Source organism: Barbus barbus (genome assembly GCF_936440315.1).
Source record: "Barbus barbus genome assembly, chromosome: 48".
Taxonomy (NCBI): domain Eukaryota; kingdom Metazoa; phylum Chordata; class Actinopteri; order Cypriniformes; family Cyprinidae; genus Barbus; species Barbus barbus.
The window spans coordinates 10,756,389-10,781,471 of NC_136726.1; the positions used below are offsets into that span (position 1 = coordinate 10,756,389).

Here is a 25,083-nt window from a genome sequence, read left to right on the forward strand (position 1 = left end):
ACATTTGAGAATGTTGCATTTACAAAAAAATACTGTTTCTGTGACACCAATAATATATTTATTAATTTGTTTGTGTTTCTCTGGTAACCAGCAATTCTGGTACAAAAAAAAAAAAGATATTTGAAAGACCACTTAACGAAAATCATATTACACCAATATTGTTTTTATTTATTTATTTCCATTACAAAAATTAATCATGGTTTTATTATAGTAAAAGTGTAGTGATTTTTGGTGTATTGATTACCATTTGTATGACTACAGTTTTACTACAAATACCGTTAGTGCAGCAAAACCATGGTTAATTTGTAGCTACCGTGGTTTAACTATAGTAACTTTTTTTGTTTGTTTTATTTGTAGTAAAACCATGGTTAATTTTTGTAATGGTTACTTACGTACTGGAAACCAGTAGTTCTAGTACCGAAAACAAAAAATTAAATAAATTTATTTATTTAGCTTTAGTTATTTAGTTTATTTCATTTGGTTTATTATTCATTTATTATCATTTGGATTCTATTATAGTTTTTATTAATATTTTAAATTAGTTTTATTCTTATATTATATATATTTTATATTATATATAAGTTTGAATAATTTTGTCATTATTTTTTTCATTAGTTTTATATTTTTTATAATGAAAAATTTTTCCTCTGCAATTTGCTGAATTTTGAGTTGCTGAATACTTTATTTCAAGTAACAGATTTGTTATTTTCTATGGTTTTAGTTTTAATTAACTACGATAACCCTGCTCCTAACTCTTACTCAATAGATCTGCATGAATCCTGGCTCAGGAAGAGGAGTGGGGGTGGGAACGCTAGAATTTTCCCAGTGTCATAATTCACATTTGACAGAAGCGGACATTAACACACCTTGGAGAAGAGGCCATAAATCAGATTTTATTGACATTTGACAAAACATTTTTACGTATTTTGATATGTGTACTAGGTCTCCAGTATTCCCGAGAAGATCTGGTTTGGTCGACAGCAGGGTCCAAAATGCTACAAGCACTAAGGTAAACATCTCGTATAGTTACATCATTTTCAAGTAGTGAATACTTTTTGGCCTTTTAATACAGAAATTCATAAGCGCTGTGTGACACATTCAGAACAGGAACGCTGTTGACACCTTAAACCATCAGGGAAGAAAAACACAGAAACTGGAGTAAGAACTCCAGCAGGGGGCAGCAAAGAGGTCTTCATCCCAGACCTCAGTCTCTCAGGGGGAATCAACTAGGTCGCAGAAAGGGGAGGAGCAGAAACAGCCCACCAATCTGAAGAACAACAGCAAGACAACCCAGGTATGTTATGATGATGATTACGGTAAAAACATACATATAAACCTGTCCTACCAGTCATATTTTGATAATATACTTGATAGAATTGCTGGTCTGTTTCTAAATCTGTGATATCTCAGAGAGGGAAGCTTTACTAACAAAACAACTCCATGCATAAGCACATCAGGTCTTAGACTCTAATTGGAGTGTCCTGATCTCACATTTTGTCTTAATCGAAGAGCATGCTGGGATGAAGGGGCACATAAGCAGCTTTTAGGGTTGCAGGAGGCCGTCTGCGGAGATGTGGTCAGAAGCAGGGATAAAACACATCAGAAACCCTGTATTGAATGAAATTCCTAATGTTGTGTAGTTGTTTTATGATTACAGCACTTAAAATAGAAGTACAATGGGATAAACAGCTTTAGTGCTGTGGTGCGATATTATTAAAATCAGTGAACCCTGTCTAATACGTGGTAAAAAAAAACATTGAAATGTCCTACACTTACTCCCCTCGCAGATGTCAGCAATGAGAGATGCAATGGAAAATCTAAAAGAGAGAAATGAAAATCTGCTTGAAGGTGAAAAGTGTGACCAATCCAATCAATATATGGAAAAATCAGGCCAATTTGATTGTTCAACTTTTGGACATTTTTTGGGGTCTACTATTTTAGTTTCTCAGAATGTTAGCAGTCTTTTATTGTGGTGTAATTGTGTTTCTTTTCTGTCTTGCTGGTCCAGCCAAAGTAACATCTCCTCAACCAAACTTACAACAGGACAAATTTCCCCTGGGCTGCAGTGATGGAACATTCCTTGCAAGGCAGGTTGAGGTTTGGGACTCAGATTGGGAAGATATGGAAGGGTCCATTTGAAGAGGAGAGGGGAGTCAGCGTCTGGAGTGATGAGAATCAATTGTAAAAATCCATACTGCACTGACAGTTTCTTTATTAATTGCCATTTATTATGAATTACACAGTACAGCTATTAAAAATGAAACTAATTTTCATAAGCATGTTGCCAAATTTTCAGCGTTGTTGTTTAGCTTTTACGTGTTTGAAACAGCTTAGATTAGATTAGATTAGATTCAACTTTATTGTCATTTATGCAGAGTACAAGTACAGAGCTAATGAAATGCAGTTAGCATCTAACCAGAAGTGCAAGAATATAGTGTTTTATATACATATAAGTGCAGAGTAAGTGAAGATATGATTTACAGAATATACAGTGGAATTGCTATATACAGTATTGAGCAGAGTATATACAGAATATAAAATAGGAATGCAATGTAGGGATTGTATGTACATTATGAACAGAGCAATGTAGATTATATAGATTACAGATTATATATACACATTATGAACAGCAGAAACGTGAGAACAGTGGTAATAAATAAATACAGCTGGATGAGTGTGCAAAGTATTGATAGAACAATGTATTCTATGCAAAATAGCAGTAGTGCAATATTTTATAGAAATAGTTTACTGTGCTTGTACAGTAACAACTTTAAACAGTTTATAGTGTAATGACTTGAACGATGTGCAGTCTGTGCAAAATATGAGTAGTGCAAATGCATGTGTTTAAAGTACTGTGACCAGTGCAGTAATAAGCAGGTGCAGGTTAGATTGGTGGTGTGGCGTTCAGAAGTGTCACAGCCTCGGGGAAGAAGCTCTTCCTGAGCCTACTGGTGCGAGAGCGTAGGCACCTGTAACGCCTGCCGGATGGAAGGAGGGTGAAAAGTCCATGGTTAGGGTGAGAGGCATCCTTGATGATGTTTCTTGCCCTGCCCAGACAGCGCTTATAATAAATGTTCTCAATGGAAGTTAACTGGGTGCCGGTGATCCGTTGAGCAGTTTTCACCACCCGCTGGAGTGCTTTGCGGTCAGATGCGGAGCAATTGCTGTACCATACTGAGATGCAGTTCGTGAGTATGCTCTCAATGGTACAGCGGTAGAATTCCACAAGGATCCTGGGATTCAGGTGAACTTTCTTAAGGCTCCTTAAGAAGTAAAGGCGCTGCTGTGCCTTTTTGACCAGAGTAGAGGTGTTATGGGACCAGGTGAGGTCATCAGAGATGTGGATGCCAAGGAACTTGAAACTCGACACACGCTCCACTTCAGCTCCGTTGATGTAGATGGGTGTGTGTGCATGACTCCTAGTCCGCCTGAAGTCCACAATGATCTCCTTTGTCTTCTGGGTGTTTAGCTGTAGATTATTGGTGGCACACCATACAGCCAGGTGCTGCACCTCATCCCTGTAGGCTGATTCATCGTCATCCTTGATCAGACCTACCACCGTGGTGTCATCTGCAAATTTGATTATGGTGTTGGAGCCATAAACAGGAACACAGTCATGGGTGAAGAGGGAGTACAGGAGAGGGCTCAGTACGCAGCCCTGTGGCACGCCGGTGTTCAGGGTGATGATGGAGGAGGAGAGGTTATCTAACTTGACGGACTGAGGTCTGTTAGTCAGAAAATCTAGAATCCAATTACAGATGGGTGTGCTGATTCCAAGCTGGCTGAGCTTGGAGATCAGCTTGGAGGGGATTACTGTATTAAATGCAGAACTGAAGTCCATGAACAGCATTCTCACATGTGTGTTTTGACTGTCCAGGTGGGTGAGGGCAGAGTGAAGCGCTGTTGAGATGGCGTCCTCTGTTGACCTATTGTGGCGATAGGCAAATTGGAATGGGTCCAGTGTAGCAGGGAGACAGGATTTTAGGTGGGATGCAACCAGTTTCTCAAAACACTTGGCAATGATGGGGGTGAGTGCAACAGGACTTTGAGGTAAATTTAAATTACACACACAAACAAAACCAACATGTCATATGAAACAGACTATATTTATTCATCTTTGAAATTATCAAATTTTTCCATAAATACAGACTTTTTATTGTCTTGAATGCCAGCTACAGGTTATTTTCTAAAGAGTTTGTTTAGAGATATTTGATTTCACTAATACATACATTTGTACTGAGTTTATACAACAGTAACATTATAATAATTAAATATATTTACTTCTAGATATTTAAAGATATTCACTCAAAAATGTCTTAGGATACAGAATGCCAGTATAATAAAGGTCATTAATATCTGTTCATGGTTGGGTCAGACTTGAGGTCTTGTCAGCTTTTCATTTTGTACTTATGGTTGAAAAACTTTGTTGCAACAGTTTCTGTTTGACTACACAGTGAATCTATCCCTCTTCATTGGCCTCAAAACCAACAAGAACCTGCCTCAGTGACATTGAGCAGGTGCATCTTTGCCAAAAGAAAAATATAAAAAATTGAATAAAATATGCATTATAAAGAAAGATTAGTATGGCAACATGTAGTCTATTAAAATGATTAATAGACTGATGATTCTCTGTACTTAGATATCAAAACCAGGGTTAATGTGTAGTCATACAAGACGTAACACTATGAGATTTCATATGTGTTATCTATGGAGATGAATGCTTTACAAGTAATTGACCTCATGGCCGTGACCTCCCATTGCTGAGGTTTGAGCAGGTCTGAAATGAAAGGGATCGGGCTGTCGTCTGAAGGATTGAAGAGGGAGGGGGATTAAACTACAATGTCATTAAAATAGGCTGATCTCCTGTGGATCTTGGCTCTCGTAAGACAAGCGATTAATCCCGAACATTAAAAGCAAACATTTAGGCTTAGTTTATGATGGATAATCCTCTTGCTTTTACATAACAGTCATGTAAGCTGGACCTGCCATATCCATATGGCAGACGTACTGTCATATCATGACAAAGTATTCATTTATCTGATAGGAGGGATTTGTGGTGCAATATGCTTTCCTGACCTCCAAGGACATTAAACAGTTTTCTGGGAACTATTTTGCATTGTACGTGGACAATATGGCACCTCTTGACATTTAAGTGTTGTGTAATTGTGTGTAATTTGGTTAATGCAGAATTTAAGACAGGAAGAGGAATACAGTGTGTTTTGTGAGATGGAGATCAATTATGAACTCTAAGCTCCAATCACACAACAAATTCATGCCACCTCTGTCAAGTCATGAAACACAGATGTGCTCACCTTGTCATCTTTTTGGCCCCACTCAATCATAGAAATGGAACTTTGCCTATTAATTGTCCTGTCCTAAATGCCACCCTCATTTCTAACATTTTCCTCCAAGCCCACATTTGGGTGATATGATTCACAAAAAACACCAGGTATAAGTCTACTGTGAAGTCCACACCAGTATGGCCTTGGAGAAAGGGGACACTGATGGTATATACTAGCTTGTGAGCACCATTCTGAATAATAAAATGATTTTGAACCCATTTGGGGGCAGAAGAGAGTGACTGCGAGTCTGGGCAGAGGTAAACAATCCAGCTCCTTGAGGGCTACCTTCTGCAGACTTCAGTTCCAACCCTGTTCAAACACACCTACCTGTTATTTTCAAGTAATCCCGAACACCTTAATTAACTGATTTAGGGGTGTTTCATTGGGGTTGTAGTTAAACTCTGCAGGATGGTAGGAGGAGCAACCCCTCTGGCCTAACCTCCCCACACCGGGCGGGACTCAAACCCAAGTCGCCGGCATGGGAGGCAAGCGAACTGACATGGATGCTAAAGATTACAGCCTCTAATGCGCCTCTCGAGTTTAGGGGAGTGAGGTTTACCTGCACAGCTCTTACCAGCTGGCTTCTGTTACATGGTTGGCTACCCCAGTAGTAGGGTATCCTGTTTAAAATTTTAGGGAAGACTCTTCAGAGAGAAGACTCTTCCACTGCAGTCTGTTTTGCAGACTTTAGTATCAATCCCAGTTTAACTCCCTGTTGTTATTTGCAAGTAGTTTTCAATACTTTCATTAACTTTTTTGGGAGTGTTTGGTTAGGGTTTAAGCTAAGCTCTGGGCCTCCTGGGTTGGAGTTGATGAGCCCTGCTTTAGGGTTCAGAATGGTGCTTTTGAGTGTTCTCAATGCCCCTTTTGAGAGTTCCACTGTTCTGGACTTCAGAGTGGTCAAGATGATCTATAAACTTGTATAGCTATTAGTCCAACTGATATTAGGGCAAGGGTACCATTTGGGAGAGCGTGAGAACAGTGTATTGCAATCTCACCTGGAGTCTGGTTGGTAAGATTGTCTGCTTTCAGGATGACGACTTTCAGCCAATGAACCACAGTCTGGCACTGCAACAAGATGAAGAGCTGACCAAAGACCTTGTGACCTCTTTCTGATTCTTGGGAGGTCATATTCCAAAAGGGACATCAATGTCCATATCCATTTAAAGTTGAGCTTGTTGAATAAAAAATGAGCCCCTCTTGTCTTTTGAAAGAGAACACGAGGTGTAGGTTTTAGAAATGTTTGGGTTAATGTTTATGACAGTATAGTCTAGTAGCAAGAGCTATGAAGTCTCGTTCTTGGACTTGCCAACGACTTGCCTTAGTTCTCTAACGCAGTTTACAGGCCTGTCTGGTGTCCAGTCCAGACTACCACAGCAAACTTCCAGCTCCTCAAATAGGGATGTCTTTGGATTATCCTGCATGAAGATAGCCAGTCTGAGCATGCAACCCTTAAGCCCCTCTAGAGATCCGACATTGATCACCAAATTCCTTTTATAGAGTCCTGAGCTAAGGTTGTAATCCTGGGCAGATATATCCAGAGGTCCAGGGCAAAGTGGGGGCAGCTTGGCCTGGACAGTCACTTCTTCTAGACGATGGACTGCATTGGACTGCATACCCACTAAAGATACAGTGAGTGTGTTCTGTGTTGAAGAGAAGGTCAGGGTAAAGTGCAAGAAGGTATCTGGGGTCTCGTTGCAAGAATTTGAACCATAGTTAGGAAATAAAGGTTTGTCCTGTAGTAGACCTTGGGTTTGAAGTGGAGAAAGGGCACAGGGTGATCGTGGGTTGGGAATAGTGAGCCTTCTGTGTTCGCTAAATGAGTAACTATCTCCAGCCACAGTACAGTGCCGTTCCAGAACCTTCCGGGTCTTTGTGAGAAGACCAAGTCTTGGGATAGAGGGGAGAGAGGAGCGGCCACTGGCCATGGGCTTATACAGAGAAGAGGAGACTGATGGTGAACTGAGTCGTCTCATTTGGAAGCATGACTTGTTAACCTCAGAGACAGCAGTCAGCTCGTCATCTGATGGTGTAGAGCTCTCTAAAGCAGATGGATGGTCTTGAACAGCTCCTTCCAGCTCCTCGTACTGCAATTTGGTAAATGTGGTTCCAGATAAAGGAGCAGGACTCAAAGCCACAGTCACATGATCCACAGAATCAGGAGGAGGGGGTGTCCTCACAGTCTTTTTGTCTTCGGGTGGTTTGTGTCTGGTCTTCAACCAACAAATGATGCAGCCCAGGATAAGGGAAAAACACAGGACCACCAAACCCACACTCAGCAGAATCTGCAAGTGGACTGAAGAGACAGAGGAGGGTTAGAACAGCATTTTAATCTGTAACTATCATTCCAAATGTCATAACAACTGTTCGTAATCCTCAAACAAAGGAAACCATTTAATCCGCATAAACTCAGTGTTCAGTAACAGAACAGTAAAAACCAGACATGAACTGCAGTACTTGTATCTGAAATCTCAGACTGTCTCAGACTGAATGGACAACTTGTCTACTACGTGCCTGACAAACACTTTTCAAGTGTGCATGTTAGATCTACCTTACCTTCATGCTGTTTTGTGAAGAGCACCTGTACCAGCAGCCAGAGAAACAAGAGGACAATGATTCCCTCGATCATTCCCTTACAGCCAAACAGCAGGACGGACTGCCACACAGGTTGCCCAGAGTTCTCCTCCTCCTCAGTAGGCATGATGACCAAGTAACACCACAGCTCTCACTTCATCTTTAACTTCTGAAGTAACATCATGTATTTCCAAAGAGGTAACTTCAGAACTGTGAAGCTGAACTCCATTAGTTGAAGCAGGATCTCTTGTCAGTATGCATCTCTAGGGTTGAACAACTGGTTTCTTTCAAATGTTCTACTGGACACTTGTGTGCTTTCTTAGCTGTCACAACTGGTTTTGAGTCTTTCTTTCATCAAAATGCTTTACGATGAACCTCAACCAGTTTCCCAAAGCAAAGCAGCAAGACCAGCTGTGTAATATCATTCATCAAGTTGTCAGAAGAATTTTTCTATAAAATTAAAATCCAAATAGTCAAGTCTAAAAAAAAACCAACCAATTCTCCTCTTGTGGTCGTTCCTCTACTACATCTGTCTTTTGATTATGTCCAGGGTAGTAATCCTCTCCACTGACTCCCTTGGTGCGAGACTGAGATGAGTTTAGAGGGTGGTCCTGCTCAGGATAGGGGCGGGACACCAGAGATTGTGAGAAGAGACACTACTGGTCAAGGACAACTATGCCATGTATCCTATACTGTGCCTGTCAAAAGGGCATCAACAGAACAATCCCATCCCCCACAAAACAGCATCTGTCACATCCACTGCGAGTTCTGCACGTAATCAAAATCTCTAGTCCATGAATGTGAATCGCTGTTTTAAGCAGACACAGAAGCATGCATTTCAATATTACATGCACTTCCACTCATCAAAGGCTTTAATAAGGATTGTGAAGGCAGATTTACAAAATCAGATTCAAATTAGATTGAGGTGTGGACATAATTGTCTGATTTCGAAAGCAAATGATTGATGTACTGCCTCTTGGTGTTTTAAAACATGAACTGCATCTTTCCTTAAAATAGTTTTGTTTTTTTGTTGGACTTTACAGTTTTTTTATTATTATTATTTTGAAGTAGTTATTTTTGTAAAAAAAAAAAAGTTTTTACTATATTAGTTTTTTAACGAAGTACATTTTTTTAAATGTGTTCTTAAATTTAATGCAAGTTTTAGTTATTTTATTAAAGTAGCTAAATGAAAATGAGAACATTTCTGTGGCAACTGATATAAGTGTGTGTATATATGAAGAGTTTATTTGCAAATTATTACTTTTAGGTTTTTGTTTCATTTTCAAAAATCATGTTTTTTATTATATGTTTTTGTGTTAGTTAGCTGTATTTTAAGTTATTTTTAACCTAGTCAAAATGACCCAACTGCAGTTTGATTGAATGCACAATGAAAAAAACTTTATTTTTGAAAATTGTTAAAAACAGAGTAATCCGTTTTTGCAAATGAACTCTTCATAAATATATAATATATAAAATTAAATTTTACATTTAAATAAACAATTCAAAAGGAATGCAATCAACTAGTTAAGTCAAAAAGAGACATTTCTCACACACATGAAGAAAAACACTAAACGAAAGAAATCTTGCATCAGATCAGACTTTAATTTCTTTGTGTAAAGTTGCATGTGTCTATACAGTGAGGTCATCAAAGAGGATAACAAACACATGGTCTTTGGTTTTCAGCTATGCCGTTATCTGAAGAATATAGAAATTAAAAGTGTCTGTATCCCAGCAGGTCCCAGGGTCAAGCAAATGCAGGATTCTAAACGGCTAAAATGTTAAGCTAATTGCTGACGAGGCTAAATCAGCACGAGTATGTGAACATAACCAGCCAACAAGCCTCGATTGCTACTGGAAGTGTATTGGAAGTACAGGAAGACATGCGATAATCAATACTTCATGGATATGAGAAACTGCATCTAACTCTTCAAACAATAATCTCATCTCGCACTTGTATTAACGTTGTTCTGCCTTTCACTGAGGTATTACGCTAATTCATTACCTGAGAGACTTTTTGCATTAAAAGACAGCAGTACTTCAGTGACGTACTGCAGGCAGTTGAACTACATCCGAGGTAAATCCTGACTGAGGTAGCCATTTCAGTCCCACACTGACCGAGTTATATCTAGTGTCATTCGCTTCAGAAGTGAGACTGCATGTAGGTTCTGAAGTTAAAATGTTATGAAGAAAAAACTAAAATTCCTGAGAAATTCGCTTTCCAATATGGAAAGATACGTGAGGTCTGAAGTTCAACAATTAAAAATACAAAATAAAAAAACATCCAATCTTCCTTTGATTTGAATGTTATCCTGCTTTTCCGTGACCTGGTTTGTTTTAAAGAACTCGTATGCGCAGCAGAGTAGAAGAATAGTACATTAATCGAGGCTCTTATATTTACGAGCCTGTACATGATCGTCCAATGCACAGAAATTATTGACATGTGCGACAAACCGTGCGTGCCCACATAATTTCTTTTCAATCATACATTGTCTTGTGTCTGAGGTAGAGAAAAATCTTTCAACCAAACCGTTGCCTGTAAATATATCTAAAGAACAAAAAAAACAAAACCTCTCAGCTGTGTAAAATGCAGTTTCAAACTCAAAACTCTTTTCAAATCATATTAATATTTCTGTATCTAGAAGCTAAAAAACAAGGGAAATAGAAAACAATAAAATCAAGTAAATAATTTTTTAAAAAGGAAAAATATCTGTGACCCCTTTTCTTACCAAACAAACATTGCAACACTTGATGGGGATTGTAGCGTGTTTCAAAATCCATCAAATTAGACAAAGAGCAACACAGCAGTATCATAATCGAGTCTTTTAAATTCACTGCAGATGAGGTAAATTCAGCAAACTTTAAATAAGAGAATTAACAGAAAGCAAGAGAGAGAGAGAGAAAAAAAAAAAAAAGAAAAAAAGTGTCCACCACAACCTCACAAATGTGACTTTGGCAGAAGTAGATTTGATCATGCCACGATTGCTTCGCACATCTCTGTGAGTGAATGATTGTGAGTGTGGAAAGGCATGATTACACGATCACCGAAGTGTTTACACTCACGATAGCACAGAGATTAAGACAGCTGAGGTATTCTGTTGAATCAAACATCTCTAAAAACCTTCTCAGTCCTGAGAAAAGAGCAGGTGGGGTCCGTGATGAGCTTCAACAGCTGATGAGTTTGTAAAAGTGTATGTGTGTGGTCCTCCCTTCACTGGAAGGAAAACACAGCTGTGGTTTGTGCGGGAGGCAGACTGGGATTTGCTATGTCGCCTCTAGAGGGCAAGACTGTAGTTTGGGTTGGACTGACTGGCTGTTTGGTTCAGGGAGCTGGTGACCGTTAGGGTGATACTCCTGTGGTCGGCTCCACAGAGTCAGGGCCCTTTGAGGAGGAAGAGGAGGAGGAAGAGGGGATACCGGGACTGAGGGTGGAGGTCTGGCCTGGGAACATGGCTGTGACAGCGGTGGGAACAGCTCCAGATTTCTGAGCATATAGGGATCCTGTAAACGGTATTAAAAAAAATGCATTCATTAATTTCCTTCACACCAAAATATTACAGTATTGTTTTTTTAAGAAATTGATCAATTTAATGTAAACTTGCTGAATAAAAGTATTAAAATATAATGTTACAAAAATGTTTCAAATAAATAATTTTTTTTAGAAAGTCAAAAGAATCCTGAAAGCATTTTTATCATGGTTTCTACAAAAAATATTAAGCAGTGCAACTTTTTATTCATATTTTCCACAATGTCACGTTTTCAGTAGCAAATAAGCGCATTTTAATGATTTCTGAAGGATCACGTGACACTGAAGATTGGAGTAATGATGCTGAAAATTTAGTTTGTCATCACAACAATAAATTACATTTGAAAATATATTAACATGCAAAAGAGTATTTCAAAAGTAATATCCCACAATATTACAGTTTTTTGAGAACCGAAGCTTCTCAAAAGTGTTTTCAGGCTCAGTTTATGATTAGGCTATTCATTTAATTCAGAAACTAAACAACGCTGTGTTGTAATATTTTCTCAGCAAAATTGAGCAAAACCGATTATTTACTGAACTGTTGTATAAAATTACATTTAAACTTGTGACATTCGTGACAAAACAGCACTCGTGTGATATTGCTCTCGCTGCTCATATGGTATCGCTTATCATATGATATAAATATGAGATAAAAACTCATACAGGGGCATTTCTTACCCCGTATCTTGAATTTTAGGACATAACTGCATTTATGGAGTTGTAACCCTGCATCATATTTGTCAACAGTCAACTGTATGAAATGTAAGACGACGTACAGGTCTGGGGCAGGGCCAGTGTGTTAACTTAATATTTTTAAAATCACGTTTTTTCATAACTAATTAACGCGTTAAGCTGACAGCCCTAATATATATCTCAATTAAAATGTATTAAGTTTACCAGTGCTGAAATATTTAATTCGTAAACGGAGTATGCTTGCATAAAATTTAAACGACATTAAGATAAATTTTTTTCTAGAAATAAAAAGGATTTTTTTATAAGCCTGACAGGTTTTAGGAGCAGATGCAGAGGCAGTTTTTCCTTTAAGAATAGAATGGTTTCAAAGAAATGGAAAGGGGGTCTTGGACTAACCTGAGGTTAAGTACGTTAAACAATATTGGACAATCCCACGTGTGGACAAATACAATAATACACACCTGAGTAAATAATCCCGTTGACCTCCACAGACACAGTAATGCTAGCAGAGCCATTAGAAGAAATGCTGAGAGACATGTCCTGTTTTTCCTCTGAAAACAAAATCCAAATGTCACTGACACACGTCTCACTTTCTAAGTCACTGAACATGTTTGGATAAAAACGTCACAGTACTCACCACGGGTGTTGGTGGTGTTGTTGTTCATCCGTAGGTTGGCCGGGTTCACCTGTGATGCCATGGCCAGCAGGTTTTGTTGGAAAGCCTGCTGCAGTAGCCTCTGCTGCTCCTCCGCCAGACGAGCCATCTTCCTCTCAGGCCCCTCCAGCGCGCCAGCCCCAGCGTTCACCACTCCGGCGCCCATGCCGGTCTCCAGCCTCTCCCTCAGCTGCTCCAGGGTGGCGGCGCGTGCCAGCTGCTGCTGATGCCCGAGAGCCAGTGCTAAGGGGAGTCGACCTGGCAACATGGAGACTGGACCGTCCTCTGGGACTGAGGAGTGGAAACAAAACCCTTGAAATTTAGTACTCTATCTGTTACTATATCACATCCATAATGCTATTCATGATAGTACTATCCCTCACATTCTATTCTGTTGATTCATATGAACTTGAAACATATTGCACTTTCATATTTGTATTTAAACAGGTTATTTAATAAAAAAATAAATAAATAAAAAAATGTAGGGATGTGATTTATCGGCTCATGAAAAGGAGGCGTTTTCATGCCAGAAATAATTTTATAGTAGTATTATTATTTCTCCCATAGGAATTTAAAAAGTCTTCATTAAAGAGAGAGAGGAAAAACTACAATCTCATGAAGCAATGTGAATGACAATCAAATTAAACATTATGAAGAAACATAAAACTCACAGTTGTTGGTAGATAGATTTCTGGTTTTGATTCTTTGATTGGTAGAGATTTCGCTTCAGAATCATGGGTAATTTAGCTAAATTAATAAAGACGGATACCTTAAACTGAGGCATATACCATTGATTAGTTCACCCAAAGATTTTCTCTGGCACAAAAAGTATTCTTGTAGCTGCATAAAATTACGGTTGAACCACTGACGTCACATGGATTATTTTAACAATGTCCTTGCTACCTTTTTTGGTCTTGAACGTGTCAGTTGCATTGCTGTCTATGCAGAGTCAGAAAACTCTCGGATTTCATCAAAAATATCTTAATTTGTGTTCCGAAGATGAACGAAAATCTTATGGGTTTGGAACAACATGAGCGTGAGTAATTAATGACACAATTTTCATTTTTGGGTGAACTAACCCTTTAATAACCTTGTAGCTGTTATTAGGTCTGTCATTAAAGGTTACGTTAGAGTTAAAAAAATAATAATTCCTATGGGGGAAATGAATCTGATTTTTACTTCTGGAACATGATTGTTGACGTCTATTGGGCCAGACCTGAATGCTAGTTTGCTAAAATGCTACTTGCTAGTATGCCAAAATGGGTCAGTATACCAAAACTTCGCTATTGGTGACAGCAGAAAAGCAAAGTTAACTTGGAGATTAGCAATTTGTTACGTTTTAGGGAACTTTTTATCAGTCAACTGAAAGTTATGAAGCAAGATATTTTGACATGAACATAGTTCCCTGTATTACACATCTGAATAAGCGATTCGTTTATTCGTCCCTGAGGTTTGTCACTGACAGTAGACCCTCACAGGAAAATGCAGTCTCTTAATGGCTTTTACGCTCAAGAGTTGCCCCAATCACACCAGGAAACTTGAATTTCCTACACACACTTCTTGCCTGGTTTTGGTTTGATTCTATTCCACATCAAAGTTGATTTATGTAAAGAGTGACGATTTAATGATTTAAAATGTAATTAAATGTATTTATTTCATTCTAACCATACAGTGAAATTTACATATAACCAATTAAATGTCAATTTTACTGCATGGCTAGAATATTGTTAGTAGGTATGTTTACATACTGCTCCGGGTGTGTGCTCACGGTGTGTGTGTGTGCACTTTGGATGGGATAAATGCAGAGCACAAATTCCGAGTATGGGTTACAATATTTGGCCACATGTTACGTCACTTTCACATGCCAGAAGAATTTAGCAAATAGTAAATAAACATACGCATGTTCATAAGATGCACAATGCACGTAAACATTAGCATTACAGGACATTAGTTTTTAAAAACAATTCAAAGTGGTTTCAGATTCAAGTGTTACATGCTCATTTTTTCCTACTAATCAGATAATTTCAGTTCTACACAACTCTCATCGAAAATGCTTTTGGTTCAAACTCATTCTGATGGATTGAGGCATTGAGCCATCAATAAATTAACGAAATGTAGCTATAAGAATGTGGCTTTCTGTCTCACCACTAGGGTGTACAAATACACCAAGTGCTTAAGATGACATGCAATGTTTTTCTTTTGCCTAAGCAAATTATTCAGGGAAATGAAGGGAATTAAATGTGGCTTATATTCTCTCAAGCAAGAACGATAATCTAGTTAAAAAGACTGCACACCTGAGGCTTTCTTCAGGGCAGGACTTGGGGTGGCCTGCAGTCCGTTATGTCCCGTGGCAGGCAGGTGCATTTTGGGAGGAGAGAGGAGGTGAGGGGCTGAAGAACTGGGAGAAGGGGAGAAGCGGTACAGGCTGTTGCTGTATCCGGGGCGGCGGCCCTCTCTGCGGTTGCTGTCAATGGCTGCCTGCAGCTCTCCAGGGGAACTCAGACCCTTCTTCTCACATTCGTATGGGTACAGGTACTTCATATACCTATGACAAGACCAACAACTGTCAGCTTACAATGTGACTGAAGGTAAATGGTCTACTTTTCAGAGACATGATCTTACTGTGTGCGCAAGGTGAAGGCGGCGCTGGTGATGGATGTTGGCAGGTTTAGGCCTTTGGTGATCTCCCTCCAGATCTTCTTGTTTATCACCTCCACCAGACCTCCCTTCTCGGTCACCAGCTTATAAAGCATGTACAGATCCAACACCTGCTTGGCCATGATGGGGATTCGATTCACAGGAGTACCTGGAGGAGACAGAACAGACAGGAACAGCTGAGTTTAGCTATTTTGTGTGATGGATCGCATGAAACCAGCTGAGGAAACAGAGCTGTAGCATTAAAAGTGCATATGCATCTGTGTCGTCCACCCCTTCCAGAAAAACAGGGACTGAAGTGATTGAGTTTTTAATCTTTGAGCAATGAGCTGGTGTGGGTAGGCCAGTGCAATGAAGCTCATTTGGAGGGATTGCGGCAACTAAAACTACACACACACGCGCACGCACACGCTTTGTTAGCGCAGCTACAAAAGTGTGTACGGAACAGGAAGGGAGGGGCTTTGACCCCCCCCCATAATACCATGCTCAAATCCTCCCCCCACATACCATGCTGGGCCTATTCTAGAATAAAACCAATTAATGTATGTGTGTGCGCGCTTTGTGAGAAGAGGGGGGTTTAAATAGTCCTGGTGATTTAAGGTCAAGATTATGCCCTAATTTAGCCACTCCGTTCTCATTAACATGGAATCACATGCACATAGATGGACACCTGTGCACAAAATAAATATCAACGAGTAACACAAATTCTGTGGCTTAAACAAACGAACATCTATATATATCTATAGATATATAGATCTATATATATCTATAGATAGAGATAGATATAGATCTATATATATCTATAGATAGATATAGATATAGAGATATATAGAGATATATATATATATATATATAATTTGTTAAAATATACATATATGATAGTTATGTATAAAATTATGTTAGTAATATATTTACACATACGTGTGTGAGAATAATTTTATGTATGATTCTGCATGTTGTTTTATCAAAAAATTATAACAAATTTAATTTATCAAATATAAATTATATATAGTTAAAAATATACATACTCTATAATAATTATATATAAAATTATACATCATGTAAATATATATCCACTCTACATATTCAAATGCTAAATATTAACATTATTCTAATATATATCACTTTAAGTTCAGAAAACACTTGTTCAGTGGTCTCGATGGTCACATATGAAATATAGTCGCTAGTTCCAAGCAAACACTAAATATCTGTACCGTGGTTGTTTGTGTGCTTGCTCTCGAATGATCAGGATCAGAATGTTCTTTTCTCAAACAGCCATAAAGCATTCATTTACCCGCTGTAATTTAGAAGCCCAGGCCTCCAAGACAAGGCCCAGCACCCCCCGGAGAGTCCGGAGCAAGCGCTGCCTTTGAAAGGCAGTTATTTAATGCTGGGAATGACATTACTCATTCATCAAACAATCGCTGCTCAGATTTGAGCGAAAGGTTAGTGCTAGGTCACCGAGCTGGAGATTCAGGTACAGGTCCACAGGAAATCGTGTGGAGCAGCGGCGTCTAGAGAGCAACCTTGTGATACGCTTCATAACTGCAAAACCAATTTAGCTCAAACTCAAGAATCTCAAGTCATTGGAAGCCTTTTCCTGCTAAAGAGGCTTCATTATTGATTGACGTGAGCAGTGCTACGGCTTAATGCTGAAGCATTGCACTCCTAATTGACATGTAGTCTCCCTTCATACGTCTCAAGTAATAGGCAACGAGACACGTCAGATGGTGTTAAGGAAATAAAAGCATGAGGTTGCAGGGTATGCAAACGTATAAATGTTGAAAATATCTACGAAGAGTGTATTTAGACGCAAATTCAACTTATCAACTAAAATAAAACAAAAACGTATGGAAACAAAAACAAGACAGTTGCACACTCGATTCCAGAAGATGACGGAAACATTACTAGCATTGTTGCTTTAGTCACTTTACTAGTTATCTACTATAAACTAATAAAATGCTGTCATTGTTTTGCATGTAGATTCTGATTTCATCAAGGAATCTAATCTGTCTGCTGACAGGAAGTGGAAGCAATTTTCTAATTCTAATAAACTAATTTACTTTTTAATCACACCATCTAATTTCATCCCCTCCCCCATTTGTTCACAAGAAAAAAAAAAAAAAAAAAAAAAAAAGAGGCCAGTGAATCTGACCACTGCCCTAAATATAGGAGGAAACAGCTGCCCACATTAAGAAGTCAGCGTTCTGCAATGAACCAATAAGGCACCCTGAGACGCCGGGCTGGTGAAGGAAATTCCACTCTCTGACCTAAACAATGATTGCCATTCTTACTGTAATGCAGCTGTAGAGAGGAAGTGAGGGGGCATACAGGAAGTACATGGTCTAACATCCGACGAAAGACCCTGGATGATGCTGCGTGGCTAGATCTTTTGTTTAGATAACCTGAAAAACGTTTCAGTAATGCCAGATCGTGTTTCACACCAGTCAAAAGAAAAAACAAGAAATTGCATTTTGTAAAAAGAAAGAATATTTGAGTACCATTCAAAGTCTTCTGCACATTATTTATATGAAATTTAAGCGCAAATTCTCATTACTGCAAAGTGTCCGCACAGATTTATGAATAATGACAAAAATAAAAACAAATTAATTCATTAATATAAATTCAAATGGTTACATTAGATTCTCATTACACAAATTTTACTGACAATTTAATATTTTTTTCTTAATTTAAAAATAAATGCTACCACCACACATTTATTTTACAAAATATATTTAATGTTTAAATTTACATATAAATATTGGCGATTTATACCTGTAAATTTATATTTTAAATTAATCTTTTTTTTTTGCATCAAATTAAACTGAATTGTGCAAGTGTTATTTTTGTAATCGAGAAACTTTTATAGTTTTATTTATATTTTGAATTAGTTTATACATTTCCATTTTCTTTTTAACTTCAATAGTTTCTTTGTAATAACTAGTTTTAGTAATTTTGTTGTGTTTGTCATTTTGTATTTTCTAAAGGCCTTTATAGTTTATTATTTTTTATTTCAGTTTTAGGTTTAGCTATTTCAGTATATAAAATGAAATTAAAATGAATATGAGTGTTTCTTTTGCAAATAACTGAAAAAAAAAAAATTCTCACTTAACATTTCATTTACAAAAGTAACAAATGTTTTACAGTTTTAGTTAACTATAATAACCCTGCATTGTGCTTAATTGTCAAGAAAATCCTAAAAACAGATTTTTTGGGGGGATTTTATATTATATACAGCCCTATGTTTATGAGTGAATGTATATTTACATAATGTATAATTTTATATGCAAGTATCATATAAAGTATGTACATATTTAACTATATAATATGTTCATCCACAACATCCTTGACAACAGCCAAATCATAACAAACAGGGAGTCCGAGAGTCATTTTTCATTTTCCTTGGCAAGAAGCACTTTCCATTCTTGTATGAAATATTGATGTTTCCTCAGACAACCATCTACCGCTCCGCAACTCTAAAAAACACTGTAGCCTATATGCAACTAATCACATTGACTCTTATTTTCGTGAATATAAATACAATATTTATTATATTATATATAGCTTGTCTATCCAACAAGCCACTGCGCAGTAATTCAGCTGAATTTAACGCTGCACAAGGAATTTGCTGTCATGCTTGATTTAGTGCATTTGATTAAGACTTCAACATGTTTACTGGTTTAGGAGGGCCACGTCTCTTTACCGCTGAGCCATAAAAACAAACGGATCGAGGGCTCAGTGCAAGACTGCGTTCCTCTGGAGGACAGTGAACATTGACGCAAAGAGAAAGGGATCAGGAAAGAGTTTTTTTGGGGATCTTCCTGACTCCCCTAGATAAATCTGTAGTCGGTGGTCATAAAAGGACGGAGGCACTCTGGTAGGAAAAGAACAGCTCACTTCAAGCCCAGGATGTCATAAACATGCTTGAGGAGAGTAACAAGCCTCAGGAGTGACGAGACAAACGCTCCAAACAGGACATGCCACACTTATTATGAAGTCACACAATAGAGGCCGTGCTCACATATAACCTCGTCCCTGCTGACTATAGGAAACCCAGCAGCACTTCTATCGCAGCTGTTCGCTATGTCAACGATAAATTCAACTGAACGACACATGCTCTTAGTCATAATTCAAAACTGTTCTTTGTTACACTGAGAAGTTACAAACATTAAAACGGCAACAAAATGAGCCAGTTAAATAATTCAACAAAGGGTCATGCGATGACTTTGGAAACATGTTTGACAGATGCGTTTACGAAACTATTATATGCTTCTTTTGAAAACTCATGGCTATTTTTACATATTTGGTACAGTAACAGGTACTTTTTTGCATCCATAAATGTCATTATTAAAAAAAAAAAAAATGTCATTAAAAAACAAACAAAAACAAACTACTAATTCAATTATTTAATATTAAAAAAGTTTAAATATTAAAACTTTGATATTAAAAATCAATACAGAAACTGATTATTGTCATGTTATGAACAAAAACAATAAATTAAATAGAAATAAATGCTACGTTATAAATGTACAGTATTAAAATATCTAAAATATGGAGCAATATGATTAATTAAATATAACGACACTTTCTGAATCAGCTGATATTATCCAATTAATATGATATGATAAACTATTATAGTTTTTATTAATATATTGAATCAGTTTTAGTTTTCCATTTTCATTTCGTGTGTGTTTGTCTTTTTTTTAACATATATCTATATAGTTTTCATTAATGTTTATTTCAGTTTTAGTTAATGCAAGAAGTTGTAATGTCACCCTGGCAACTAGCTGAAATTATTTTTAATATAAATATAATATTTAAAGTTTCATCTCCGTATAATAATCATGATATTAACCAATAACTGATAAAGCACCAATATATTGCACATCCCTAATGACAAGATGGTCTTTACTGATAAAAAAATAGTTCTGACTGTAAGATCTGATCAGTCATATTCGAAAATACTGAATTCGCATACAAATTAAAAAATGTTTTTGTTAGGCTAAATAACTATGACTTGTCATAAGAATAGTTTTTATTTATTTATAATGATGTTTATGATTGATGACATTTCTGTTCATATTGCTGATAAGTAAGTAAATAAGTCACATTTAGGTTGTATTGTACTGATTTTTATCATGGTTTTATCAATTCCCTTAATGTTTTAGTAAGATTAATTAATCTAGAGCATCTACAGCGCAAGCATTCTTACATTGTTCTATAAACAACAAGTAGGCCTACATCAAAACTTAATCAACTCTGGCTTATACATGAAGAGTTCATTTATAGACTTATGATTAATTAAATGTTCAAAAACAACAAGGGCCCTTGTCAGCTTCTGCAGTAAAACGTGAACTTGCAATGTCTTAAAAGTGGACAAGGGCTTTTTTTTTTTTTACAAAACATGTTTAGGGTTCAGATCGTGCTATATGTGGATCATTTTTTTAAAGTGGCGTTTATCGGTTTTTGCTAGGGATGCACCGATACTGGTATCGGTATCTGGCCCGATACTGAGCTCCTGTGCTTGTTAAAATGCCCCGATACCAAACGCCGATACCACACAGCATGTGATAAGTGCCATATTCAGACAAAGAAACACTGACAACAGAACAACAGACAGCAGAATGGAATTATTAGATTAAGGATGTCTACGAAGTATATGTATGCAATGAATTTAATGTTAAACATTCAGTATTAATGCCTGTATAGCTGATGTGCGCCAGCTGATGGGCCAAGCAAAGCACACTGAGTGGATTGAGCGCGCGGCGGCCCAGATGTGTGAGCTTGTCGAGTGAATAGCCCTTTATCACAGACATCACTGGATAGTTTGTAGTTCGGTCGGATGAGTCAAAAACAATTAAGTAAACAATGCACAAGTTACTTAACGGTAGGGAAGGAGGGAGAGAGAGGGAGCGTGCGCGCACGTCTGTTGTGTGATCTTTATTGATGTTTGCTCACTTAACACAGACATCATTTGGCTTAAAACTAAATCGTAAATATAAGACAATATAAAAAAACTCAGACTTATTTCTGAAAAGATCACATTTTGGAGATTTATAACGAGTGGTTCCCTGCATTATTACAGCAAAACGCGTGATTACAGTACTGAGCCGCTGCAATGGAGCAGCTCTAATGCTATTACAAAAGATGATAGAGCAAAAAAAATGAACAGTGAATGTAACAAAAACTTGCAAAATACATTTTAATGGGCATAATTAAGTGTGAAAACCGAATGATATACAGTTAAACCAAATATAATTTAGACACCAGATACAATTTATGATTTTTTTTTTACTAGTGGGTGCAGGACATTATAGTTCAATTAAGTAAGTGAGGATATCAAAATAAAGTAAACTGTGACCTATTAGAACCAAAAATTCTTCATACAGTGGACTACCAGTAAAAATTATACAAATTTGGGACCAAGAATTATTCAGTCCGAGTCTGGGAAAAAATTGAAGTTCAGGTTTGCATGAACCTGGTTGACAGCATGCCCAGGAGACCACAGGCTGTCATTAAGACTAAGGGTTGCCCGACAAAGTATTGATAGTTGTGTAAATATTGTCATACTAACAGCTGTCTGAATAATTTTTGGTTGATCCATTACATACCTTTCTATCAAAGGTATCTGACATTATCAAGCTGAATTTGTTCGGTCACAGTTTAACTCTTGAGTTCTTGTCCTATTTTATTACCATTTTCTAAACTATAGCGAATAAACTGTGATAATGTGAGAAATGTTGAAGGTGTCTTTATAAATTTTTGTTTGATTATCTATTTGATAAATGAAGTTAACCAACTAACATTATACATACTGTGGCGGGAGGAGCAAACGACAGACACAGTGGGTGTGGCGTCAAGCCTCGGAGAGGTTTTTATTAAACAATAAAAAGGTAAAATAAAGTGTCCAAATGGGCAAAGTGTCCAAATAAACGGGGAATCTGGTGTCCTCGTTGTGCCGCGGGGCTTGTGCAGGAGGGTAGTGTTCGTCAGGGAAGGGTCCAGGGAAGGGGCGGAGTCCGGTGGCCGCACGCGCTCCCCTCTCGGGGCCGGGAGCGAGTGGCGGCGGCGTCTCTTGCGCGGCTTCGTCCATCTCCTGGGTTCCCGGCGCTTCTGGGGGTTTTGGCGGCCCGGCATCCTGGCCCGTCAGCCGCCTTACGGGTGCGGTAGTCCTGCTCGACGCACCCTTCCTGGACCCACGAGGACACCAGCGTGCATGCACGGGGAAAAGACCGGTCTCCCGAGGAGAGGCGCGCTCGGCGTTTAAACAGCGGCGGTGATGAGGCTCTATTCACGTCAGGTGCGCCTCATCACACGCCGCCAGCCCTGCGTGTTCAGCGCCCCTCCTCTCTCACACACCCACTCCCGTCGGGAGCCTGGTGAAGTGCGGCGAATACGGGACGGGGTGGTGATGATGGACAGGGGGGAGGCAGCCGACTCGTCACAATACTCTTTTGGTTTCTGTACCCAATATTTGAAAAATGTACAAATGCATTGAAAATATCGGTACTCAAAAAAAATATCGGCAAGTACCGAAAAATAAAAGTATCAGTATTGGGCGAGTACTGGAAAAAGTGGTATCGGTGCAACCCTAGTTTTTGCAAATAAACTCTTCATATTCTCCCTTTTTAAACTTGTGTTGACACAGAACTTTACTAGCCGGTTTTCTGTATTCCTGTGACTTATTATGCCTTATTATCAAAGGTGGGGCCCTGAGTTTTAGGGTCTCAATCTTCAGAAGAGGAACAGGGGCCCCTTAATCCACCTCAGCCACCCTCTATCTGATCCCCCCAGGCCCAAAGCAAGACTCCCCCTCGCAGCCCCCAATCAACACGCACACACACACACACCGAACATCCCCTCACAAAACTCCCCTGCAGCCACTGCTCCTGTCCTTCTCCCATCTTATCAAGTTTCAAGGGCTCTGATGTGGACAATACACAGGGCAGGGGCCGACTTTAATAGGTGTGTGTGTAAAGTTAGAAAGATCAAAGAGAAAATATATACATGTATGAGGCATGTTATGGAATATTCCGGGTTTAATGCAAGTGAAGCCCAGTTGATTACCACAAAAATAAATTTGACCTCATTTTCCTAATAAAAAAAAAAAGATTACAGTGAAACACTTACAATGGAAGAAAAGGGATAAGTGCTTAACTTGTATTGAACCTGGAATATTACATTTAAACATACCATAAAAAGGCCACCAACTCATTTATTTTGCACGTCAAATACCAAGAAATGCATCTAAAGCAAATAAAGGCACCACATTGCATGTTTGCAATATTTGCCTTTTTTTTTTTTTTTTAAATGATCCGCATTGGCCTTTAATATTTTTTCAGTTTGGCTGTTAAGTGTTGGAAATTTACTTATTTTGACAGCACCAGAGCTTTTTTGACAGAATTTCCCGCTCTCCATTTATATTACTTTTTGTTTAACAGTTCGGTTTAATAAATTATCAAACAAAATGTTAAACAAAGAAACAAAAAGTAGCTGACTTAAAGTATACATTTAAGTTTATTTCACAGATTTAATTACGTTATTCATTCATATTGGTTAATTTTTCAAAGAATTCTCTAATTCATAAATTACAATTTTTTTTACCATTTTATTGCCGCAACTGTTATTTACTGGTATTTTATCTTACGATTAAATGGTGTGGTATATACTTGTCTACTGTGCTCTCTAAGATATTAGAACTGGCATCAGTCATAAAAACATCCATATTAGTCGACCACTAGAATAAAGTGAAGTAGAACGAGAGATGCTAGTTAGCTAGTCACTGATAACATGCCTCCAGAGACTTCAGACCAACACCAGACAACCGAAAAAACAAAACAAACGTCTGGTTCCTGAGTATAAACTGACTGCAATCTACACAAAACCAGCTACTCATCCCGATTGAGTCAAGTCGCACGCTGAAACACTTTCAGCACTCGAAAAACACCCAACCGTCACCCACAGAAGTCATTTTCACACACTCCATCAGTCAAAAAAAACATCATTAATCATGGCTGAGAGGACCTCCGTGATGGACATTTGGCAAGATCACACTATTTCCCATCCCCCACCCATTATGAAGTCTCAGCTGACAACCCTACTTACGCACACTAGTAGGTGGCACGGGGGTTTGATGGTAGACCAACACAAACAGCTCTCCATCTGGTTGAGTTTAAACCCGTGGTATGGGGTTAATAGCCCAGTCAAGCTGTGTCGCTGAGAGCTTAGTCTTAGTCGGATGACGCCATCAGGCCCATCTTTCTGTCACAGTATGCTAATCTGAGACCGGGGACATATGATTCCACTTAACTAAGGGGGCCGTCTCCACGCTAGGTGAAGGTGTCCAATTAAATCGGTCATCGCCAAAGAGCAATGCTAAAGTGGATTCAATTATTCCTACAGACACTTGTCCTATAAAAGACAAGATGTAGGTCCCTTTGGGAGGAAATTAATGTTTGAAATAGGATTAATAGAGCCAGTCCTACCTCTTTTCTGCATGTATGCAAAAAGGTCGTCGAGGAACTCCTTCCGTTTTGGGTCGTTGTCCAGTTCGTAAAGCTTTAAGGAAAATTGTGAAGAATTAATTAGTTTATCATTGTAACATCCATTCGGAAACTTCATGTCAGCTTCTTTTTAGACAA

At 38.2% G+C, this 25,083-nt stretch overlaps 1 protein-coding gene across 1 annotated transcript in view; it reads right to left on the bottom strand.

The window, feature by feature from the left end:
* Positions 1-9,501: 9,501 nt before the first annotated feature.
* LOC306866635 (AT-rich interactive domain-containing protein 3B-like) overlaps positions 9,502-25,083 on the bottom strand; it is a 35,583-nt gene continuing 20,001 nt past the window's right edge. The window contains exons 4-9 of the mRNA XM_079411901.1: positions 24,928-25,000; positions 15,410-15,593; positions 15,082-15,332; positions 12,770-13,078; positions 12,594-12,683; positions 9,502-11,414 (exon numbers count right to left, since the gene is read on the bottom strand). Of these exons, the coding sequence (XP_079268027.1) occupies positions 11,254-11,414; positions 12,594-12,683; positions 12,770-13,078; positions 15,082-15,332; positions 15,410-15,593; positions 24,928-25,000 (1,068 nt within the window). The 3' untranslated portion in view covers positions 9,502-11,253. The remainder of the gene's footprint in view (positions 11,415-12,593; positions 12,684-12,769; positions 13,079-15,081; positions 15,333-15,409; positions 15,594-24,927; positions 25,001-25,083) is intronic.